The following is a 10,014-nucleotide window of genomic DNA, read 5'->3' on the forward strand; positions in this document are numbered from 1 at the left end:
AGTTTATTTTGGTCCACACAGTCAAAGGCTTTGTCATAGTAAATAAAGCAGAAATAGATGTTCTTCTGGAACTCTCTTGCTTTTTTGATGATCCAGCAGATGTTGGCAATTTGATCTCTGGTTCCTCTGCCTTTTCTCAAACGAGCTTGAGCATCTGGAAGTTCACGGTTTATGTATTGCTGAAGCCTGGCTTGGAGAATTTTGAGCATTACTTTGCTAGTGTGTGAGATAAATGCAATTGTGCGGTAGTTTGAGCATTCTTTGGCATTGCCTTTCTTTGGGATTGGAATGAAAACTGATTTTTTCCAGTCCTGTGGCCACTGCTGAGTTTTCCCAATTTGCTGGCATATAGAGTGCAGCACTTTCACAGCATCATCTTTTAGGATTTCAAATAGCTCGACTGGAATTTCATCACCTCCACTAGTTTTGTTCATAGTGATGTTTCTGAAGGCCCACTTGACTTCACATTCCAGAATGTCTGGCTCTAGGTGAGTGATCACACCATGATGATTATCTGGGTCATGAAAATCTTTTTTGTACAGTTCTTCTGTGTATTCTTGCCACCTCTTCTTAATATCTTCTACAAGAGTACTGGAGTGGGTTGCCATTGCCTTCTCCCTTCTTAATATCTTCTGCTTCTGTTAGATCCATACCATTTCTGTCCTTTAATTGTTTCCTAAATCAGTTTGTACATGGAATGAGATGCCGATTAAAATACCACTGGGACTTTTTTCAAAACTGACATGCTAATTTTAAAATTGATGTAGAAAAGTTACCATGCAGGAATATCCAGGAAGTTCTAACCAAAAAAGAAAGCGGACTAGCCTTATCAGATATTACTATAGCTACAGTGGGGCTTCCTGGTGGCTCAGTTAAGAATCCACCTGCAATGCAGGAGACCTGGGTTCGATCCTGGAGTCCGAAAGATCCCCTGGAGGAAGGTAGAATACTACTACTGCAGTATTCTTGACTGGAGAATTCCATGGATAGAGGAGCCTGGTGGGCTATGGTGTCACAAAGAGTCAGGCATGACTGAGCAACTAACACAACAGTAATTATAATCATGTGGAATAAATAGGAAAATGGAATAAAATACAATCCAAAAATAACTGCTAAAACATACAATTTTTTAAAGTGAATCATTGTTTTTAAGTACTAGTGATGAAAATATGAAATATTCCTTAAATGGTTTGGGAACATCTGGTGAGCCATCTGGAATTTTTTTGATCACTTTATCCCTCTTTTAATTTTTACATTAGATAAATTCCAGATGGTCAAAGGCTCAGATACTAAAACTGAAACCATAATAATAAATAAAAGTAAACAAAATGTAGAAGAATTTGCTTTATAATCAAGGGGTAGGTAAGATTATTCTAAGTAAAAGTCGTAAAGAAAAAATTGACACACTATTCAGAAGTAAACATTTCTGCAAGTAAAAACCACTGTAAACAAAATCAAAAGGCAAATTGTAATAAAACATGTTTATAACACATATCATATATAAAAGATGAATAAGTTCTTACTGGTAGCTCAGCTGGTAAGGAATCTGCGTGCAATGCAGGAGACCTTGGTTTGACCCTGGGTCAGGAAAATCCCCTGGAGAAGGGATAAGCTACCCACTCCAGTATTCTTGAGCTTCCCTGGTGACTCAGATGGTAAAGAATCTGCCTGAATTCGAAAGACCTGTGTTCGATCCCTGGTTTGAGAAGATCCCCTGAAGGAGGGCATAACACCCCACTCCTGTATTCTTGCCTGGAGAATCCCCATGGACAGAGGAGCCTGGCAGGCTACTGTCCATGGGGTTGCAAAGAGTTGGACACAGCTGAGCAACTAAACATGGCATAGCAAAGAATCTTTACAAATCCCTAAGAAAAGAAACAACCCACTAGAAAAATGGACAAAATACAGGAAAAAATTTATTTGGTTCATATACATAAAATTTTCACAGCTTCATTCAAAAAGTGATGCAAACTGAACTGATAAAGTGTTTCCATCCATCGAACTGACAAAGAACAAAACAACAAATTTCTGTCCAGGTTACAGGAAGTAGACAATCACATTACTGGTTAGTGTAAATAGCTACAATGTCTAAGAACAGTTTGGCAATATCCATCCAAATGTGAGATGCATATTCTTTTGACACAATAATCTCCCCCCAAAAGAATTTATCCTATGATATATTCACATATGAGAAGTGATATGTGTATATAGATATTCACTGCATCATTGGATTTATAATGCTATCATTCTTAGCATGTGGTTTTTATCCTTCTTTGTCTTTTCTGATTAACTTCAGCATTTTAGCAGTATTGTGTGTGTGTTAGTCACTCAGTCATGTCTGACTCTTTGTGACCCCATGGACTGTAGCCCACCAGGCTCCTCTGTCCAAGGGATTTTCCAGGCAAGAATACTGGAGTGAGTTGCCATTTCCTTCTCCAGAGGATATTCCCAACCCAGGAATCGAATCCGGGTCTCCTGCATTGCAGACAGACAATATTAGCAGTATTACACCAAGAAATAAGCAAAAACATAAAGGGTAAAAGGTGTCGCTGGGTTAACCTAATTATGGCTTAAACAAGATAGTAGCTGCTTTCTTTCCCATTTACCAATCCTAGTGTAAGTAGACTAGTGCCAGTTCTTTTGTTGCTCTTGTATTCTCATCATACAGTTTCCTACATCAGATCTAAGATGTTTGCTCTAGCTCCTGCCATCACTTCTATGTAACAGTCAACTGGGAAGGGAAATATATCAAGAGGACACAGCCATCTCTGTAAAGAGTGAATATAACCTACTAAATGATCATTTGCCCAGAACATAGACATGTCACCATACCTAGCTGCAGAGAACTCTTGAAAGTCTAGTCATCTGCTGAACAACCATGTGTCCAGCTAAAACTCACTTTAGTTTTAGTAAGAGAACTAAAGATACAGAAGTAATTTGACAATAGGGAAAATTAGTATTCTCTGGCATAGGAAATTTTCATTCATTTATTTGTAACCTCAATCTAATTCTAAAAGGAATTACACTGGATTACAAAATTAAGGAAAAGTATGCCAGTTAAGGATACCTCCACAACACAGGGCTTTGTCTTTAAGCATCAGTGTTAAATTCTCAAGCCCATGTTCCACATGTCAATGAGAATATCCCGAGTTTTATTATCTGTAAATCATATTATCAAAATAATGTATTGCTGTGATTTTTGTGATCCCTATTTTAACTGAGGTAGGGGCAATGTGAAATATTGGTGAGAATATATAAGCTTCCATTGAAATCTCAGAATGAATACCCACTAGCCATGTGAACTTCACCAAATTTCTTTATCCCTATGAATTTTTTTCAGGCTTCCCTGGGGGCTCAATGGTAAAGAATCTGCCTGCCAATGCAGGAGATGCAGGTTTGATCCCTGGGTTGGGAAGATGCCCTGGAGAAGGAATTGGCAACCCACTCCAGTCTTCTTGCCTGGAGAATTCCATGGACAGAGGAGCCTGGTGGGGCTACAGTCCATGAGGTCACAAAAGAGTCAGACATGACTTAGTGGCTAAACAATAATAACATGAATTTTTATGATGTGTAAAAGGAAGATAATAAGAATATCAATAAAAATATTTTTTAAGTCTATCTGAAAACATTTAAGAGCTTTTATAAGGCAGTGAAGAGTAGAAAAACTAAAAGAAGTAGGCCTGATATTTGGGGGTTATTTTCCTTTATGGATTTTCCAATTCTATATTCAAAAAGGGTAGTGGGAGGCTGATAAACTATGAAGAAATTTTAGCTGTTTCACTGAACTGGTGGAACAAAACTTAGAGTAGATTGACAATGAGGAGGGATCCTGGTAAAAACACCCAAGTTTTCCACTCGATCCCTGATGTCTCTACCCTAGGAGTAAGAGTAAACTAAAAATATACCAACCCTTATAATTATCGAATCTTTGAATATCTAACTCCATGGTCTAATTAAGGAGATATACTTCTAGCCCTACTGCCTGCCAAAAAAGCAAAAACAAATCCTCTCTGGGAGAAAATAAAATGCTCAGAGACTAACAGTATCAACACAAATCTGTATACACTATAACTGATATTTAATTTAAAAAATCATTTAGATTTTTTTAATTACAAGGAAGAACAGTAGAAACAGAATCTAGTACATGTGGTTATTCAACTTTATCAGATATGAACTTTAAAATAAATATGATTAGTATGTTCAAAAGATTACACAATGAGATAGAATGCAGATCTCAATGAATGAAGTTAGCAGCAGATTAGAAAGAACTGAAATGAGATTAAGAGAATTAGAAATGTCAGAATAAACCAACACAACATTGTACTTATCCTTCAATTTAAAATAAATAAATTTAGGAAGAGAAAAAATAGAAATGTCAGAATAAAATATTCAGCCTCAAGATCAAAACTTGAAAAGATAAAAATGGAAAATATGAAAAAAGCATAAGAACATGAGATATGGTTAAAAGGCCTAATATACACTTTCATAAGGATAGTGGAAAAAAAATAAGACTAAATATTTAGAGAGATAATGACCAAGAATTTTTCAAAACTAAAATAAGGTAAAAACAAGAAATAAAATGGGTAAGTTTGGAAAAAAAGAAAATAAAACTTCCAAAATTTGCAGATAAATAATTGAGTATTTAGAACATTGGAAAGAATTCATAAAAACTATAGGAATTAAATTTAGCAAGTTTTCTATATATAATACCAATATACAGAAATCAACTGAGTTTCTACATACTTAACAATAAATACTAGAAAATTAATCTTTTAATGCCTAATACATTACACCAAAATTTATCAAATATCCCAAAATAAAACTAAGGAAAGAGGTACAATTCTGAATCATAAACATACATACACACACACAGAAAACAAAACAAAACTAGAAAATTCTGACAAGTTTTTTATTGTAACATGGTCAGCTCTCCTCAACTTGATCGGTATATTTGACACAACTCCAAAAAAAATTTCACCAGGAGTTTTGGGTGTGTATGTATATGAAATATGAGAAGTTGATTCTATTTTACATGAAAATTTAAGGGTTTGAGAATAGCCAAGAAAATTTGAAAAAAACCCACAAAGTTGAATAATTTATACTATCAGATATCAAGACCCATCATATATTAAGGTAATATAGAAATGGCACAATGATAGAATGGAGTTAAGACACTGACCCTCACATAATTTTTGATATAAATGATCCTACAAAGCAATGAGGAGAGGACTTTTTTTTCTCTCTTAATAGTGCTAGATTAATTAAATAGTAATTAATCAACCCCTATTTTATGCCATATAATTGCAGTTGAATTTGAAATACATAAATGCGAAAGGGTAAAACAATAAAGTTTCCAAAAGTAAATATGGGAGAATATCTTTATGACCTTGAGACAGCAAAAATTTCCTATCAGGAGCCCAAAATTTACTAATTGTAAATTGGACTGCAATAAAATTAGAGGACTTCTCTGGTGGACCAGCAGTTAAGAATCCCACCTGCCAGTGCAAGGGTCACAGGTTTGATCCCTGGTCTGGAAAGATACCACATGCCTCAGGACAACTAAGCCAGTGTGCCACAGCTGTGGACCCTGTGCTCTAGAGCTTGTGATCCAAACAAGAGAAGCCACCACGAGTTGCCCCCACTAGCCGTAACTAGAGAAAAACCCCTGCACAGCAGCAAAGATCCAGCACAGCCAAAAAATAAATAATTCTGCTTATCAAAAAGAAAAGTACAAATGGAAAAGTTTTGCCCTTGGGTAGGAGAAAATGTTTGTAATAGGTGTAATATTTTTAAAAGAGTAGTAATCAGAATTTAAAATGCCCCAAAATAAATAATTTTAAAACAACTCAATAGAAAAACAGGCAAGAGACATACAGAACAGATGCTTTGCAAAAGAAATATACAACTGTATATCCAATATACCAAATTATATATCTAATTATATATTCAACATATATAAAATTATATATCCAATTTGTATATCCAGTATAATAATACCACCAAATCCATGAGATTGACTGAAAGATTGACTAACAATTATCAATGTTAGAAAGGATGGAGAGCAGTAGAAATGTTCGTACAATGCTGGTGGGAGTGAAAATTGGAACAATCACCTTGGCAACTCTTTTGCAGTAATGATTAAAGGTGACCATAAGCATATTTATTAGCTAGTAAGTCCACTCCTAGCTATACACCAAACAGTAATGCATATAAATCTACACCAAAGTTCATGTACAAGAATGCCCACAATAACATCACTATTCATAATAGCCTCAAATTAAAAACAACACACTGTCCATCATAAGCACAATGGCTAAAAAGTGATGCATTAATAAGATGGCATATCATACAAAAAGCATTCAGAAAACTCTTTCTGTGAAGAACCAGATAGGAAATATTTCAGGCTTTGAATACCAGGCTCTGTGGCAACCACTCAACTCTGCTGTTTGTAGGGTGAGAAAAGCTGGAGATGATCCATAAGCAAATAAGCTAATAAGCATGACTCTGTTTTGAGAGAACACTGCTAACCTCTGTCATGAAGCAATGGAAATGAATGAACTATTGCTATGTTTAAAAACAGGATGAATCTCACAATGTAGTGTTGAGCAAAAGAATGTATTCTGAAAGGTGAAGGAGGAAATTGGGAAGGGCATAAAGGAGGCTCCTAGGATAATGGTAATATTCTATTTAAAGGCCTAGGTGGTAGCTAGAAGTATTCACTCTGGTCATATATTAAGGTGTACAAATGTGATTTGTGCACATTTATATACACACATATATCTCAATAAAGATTTATTAATTATTTGAAATCACTAATTATTCAAGAATAATCTAGAGATGTTTTGCTTTGAAGAAAGCACTGAAGGTAGATACTATCAGATAATGTATTTTCATAATGTATTTTGGGGTAACTTTAATTTTAATTTGTGCATAGGGTACTTGGCAAAATTGGGTGGCCATTTACTGCTCAGAGATGAAATTGATGTCATGCTTGAGGGTAAGTGTTGAAATTATAATGAAATCTTTATATATAGGTCTAAATAACTTCCCTATTTGTGATTCCATTTATATCTGAGCTCTATAGTGATGCCAGGGATGGGAAAGTGCTATAGAGGTAGTTAGGTGGTTAAGGGGAAATCAGTAGAAGGACTGGGATAAGGTGCATATTTTTTTACTTTTTATTCTTTCCCTCTATCTTTCTCTGCTTCAATCTCTCCATCTACCCCTCTCATTATCTAAGACCTAGCTATCATCCTAGAATCCTTAGGAACTACAGAGAGTTAAGAATTCAATCACTCATTAATCCATTCAACAAATATTTATCTGGCATCTACAATATGATAGCACTATTCTAAGAGCAGGACATACAGCAGCAGACAAAGCAAAGTCCCTTCCCTTAGAGAATTTACATTTTAGGAGATAGCAATATGTACTTGCATCAGAAGAGCTTCTCTGATAGCTCAGTTGGTAAAGAATCCACCTGCAATACAAGAGACCCTGGTTTGATCCCTGGTTTGGGAAGACCCCCTGGAGAAGGGAAAGGCTAACTGTATAGTCCATGGGATCACAGAGTCAGACATGACTGAGTGACTTGGGCTTCCCTGATAGCTCATTTGGTAAAGAATCCGCCTGCAATGCAGGAGACCCCAGTTCTATTCCTGGGTCGGAAAGATCCACTGGAGAAGGGATAGGCTACCCACTCCAGTATTCTTGGGCTTCCCTGGAAGTTCAGATGGTAAAGAATCCACCTGCAATGTGGGAGACCTGGATTCAATCTGGGTTTTGAAGATCCCCTGGAGAAGGGAAAGGCTACCCACTCCAGTATTCTGGCCTGGAGAATTCCATGGACAAAGGAGCCTGGCAGGTGACAGTTCATGGGTTGCAAAGAGTTGGACAGGACGGAGCGACTATCACTCATATGTTGTAATTTGTGTTACATTTGTGTTATGGATTATAGGGTTGCAAAGACTCGGATACGACTGAGTGATTTTCACTTTCACTTTTCAATACTTATTCTATCAAAATGTTTGGATCTCTCTCGGCCTCTGCATATTTCCCCTTCAGGATCAGAATTTCAAACAGGTTGCAGCAGAAAATAAGGTGGCTGCCTTCCTTCCTTCTTTTGGTAGCAGACTTTATATTGAAGAGACATTTTAGATTAGTAGAAACTAGATATTTCCTGTATACCTCCTGCCCCCACACATGCACAGCCTCCTCCTGTTACCAACATCTCCCAGCAGAGTGGTATATTTGTTACAATTGATGAACCTACACTGACACATCATTTTCTTCCTTTTTCATTTTTTCATTCACTCATATTTATTGACTGCCTGCTGCCTGGAGAATCCCAGGGACGGGGAAGCCTGGTGGGCTGCCGTCTACGGGGTTGCACAGAGTCGGACACGACTGAAGCGACTTAGCAGCAGCAGCAGCTAAATGCAAAGCACTCTCTCCATGTTGCTCAGATATTTTTGTTTGCTCTCTTCCTCCTCCTCCTGCTCCTTCTCCTTTTTCTCTCATTTCTACATCTATCTGTTTTTTCCTTCTCTATTTCTTTTTATTAAGAAAGAAAATAATAACTTCCCACAAGCTCAGCATCTGGATATAACGATATTTGCATTTTTGTATATATTTAATTGCAGGTATTTTTAAAAAATATAAACTATTGTGTATTTATTTTTTAAACTATCATAACTGTTTTATAATTTTTTCACTTACTCATGTCATAAACATCTTTTCATGCTAAGAAACATGAGTCTACATCATCATGTTAACATGTATGTTCTACTTGGCTTTATGATATTCCATTAATAACTTTAAGCCCTTTCCTGCTGATGAACATTTAGACTGATTCTACTTTTTTCATTATTCTGAGCAATATTGAGCCTATTTATGAATATATGTTTATGCTGTCTAGCAGAATGCTCAACACATAATATGCCCTCAGCACATAATGAGGTCCAGTGAGGACAGAAGACAAAAACTTCCTGGATGCTATTTGTCTAAGTGACAAACATTAGGGCAGCGGGGCTCCTGTGAAAGGTGGTGAGACTGTTTTGAGTCTGAGATCTTCTCAGACTATGAAAGCAATGCTTTGAATTAATGGCCTGTCTACTGTTACAGCTATTGACCGAGTGATTAGGGATGAAGATCCTGTGATCAGAGAGCTGGCAGAAAAAACAAACAAAATTTTTATGGAAATAGCATATAAATTGACCACTTCAAATATTAAACAAAGCTTCCAAAGACTGTTTAACTTCATCTACTTAAAAAAACTGAAGCTTCTTTATAATTATAACCCGCCCAAGGACCTGACAGGCAGTCCTATGGGGATTAAAGAAATCAGGAGTGATAAAGAAGCCACCACAAAAGATAATTATGAAGATGTATTGGTAAAGAATGAAGGTGCATCAGTAAAGAATGCAAGGTTCCCCAGTGCCTTGGAGCACTCCTCGTTAGAGAAGTGATTTCCTTTCTCCCTTGATAACTGGAGTCCTTTTTAGATGCTTTTGTGAAGGATGCAAGAAACTTTTATAGTCTCTTCTTGATCCTCTAACTCAAATGTAGAAATGTCCAGCCTCTCTCTGTCTGACAGTGATTAAAAAGCCTTACTTCATCAAAACCACTAATAAAACTGAAAAAACATATAAGCAAAGTGTTTGATGAGAAACTCTTGGAGCTTGATGTGGTCAATACTTACCTACTGAACATCTTCTAAGTGCCAGACACTGTGCGGGGGTATTTGGATGATGTCAACAAGGTTCCATCCTCAGGAAGACACATGGTATTGTTATTTCCATCCTGCAGTGAATGCTGCCTGTTATTGTTCAGTTCCTAAGTCAAGTTCGACTCTGTGACCCCATAGACTATAGCATGCCAGACTCCTCTGTATTTCACTATCTCCCAGAGTTTGTTCAAATTCATGTCCATTGAGTCAGTGATACTATCTAACCATCTCATCTTCCACTGCCCCCTTTTCCTTTTGCCTTCAATCCTTCCCAGCATCAGGTCTTT

The 10,014-nt window shown here is 36.6% G+C and overlaps 1 protein-coding gene across 1 annotated transcript in view; it reads left to right on the forward strand.

Moving 5' to 3' along the window:
• MROH9 (maestro heat-like repeat family member 9) overlaps positions 1-9,467 on the forward strand; it is a 100,223-nt gene extending 90,756 nt beyond the window's left edge. The window contains exons 21-22 of the mRNA XM_010836725.1: positions 6,935-6,997; positions 9,124-9,467. Coding sequence (XP_010835027.1) covers positions 6,935-6,997; positions 9,124-9,467 — 407 coding nt within the window. The remainder of the gene's footprint in view (positions 1-6,934; positions 6,998-9,123) is intronic.
• Positions 9,468-10,014: the final 547 nt, after the last annotated feature.

This window comes from Bison bison, unplaced genomic scaffold (genome assembly GCF_000754665.1).
Source record: "Bison bison bison isolate TAMUID 2011002044 unplaced genomic scaffold, Bison_UMD1.0 scf7180017864064, whole genome shotgun sequence".
Classification (NCBI taxonomy): Eukaryota; Metazoa; Chordata; class Mammalia; order Artiodactyla; family Bovidae; genus Bison; species Bison bison.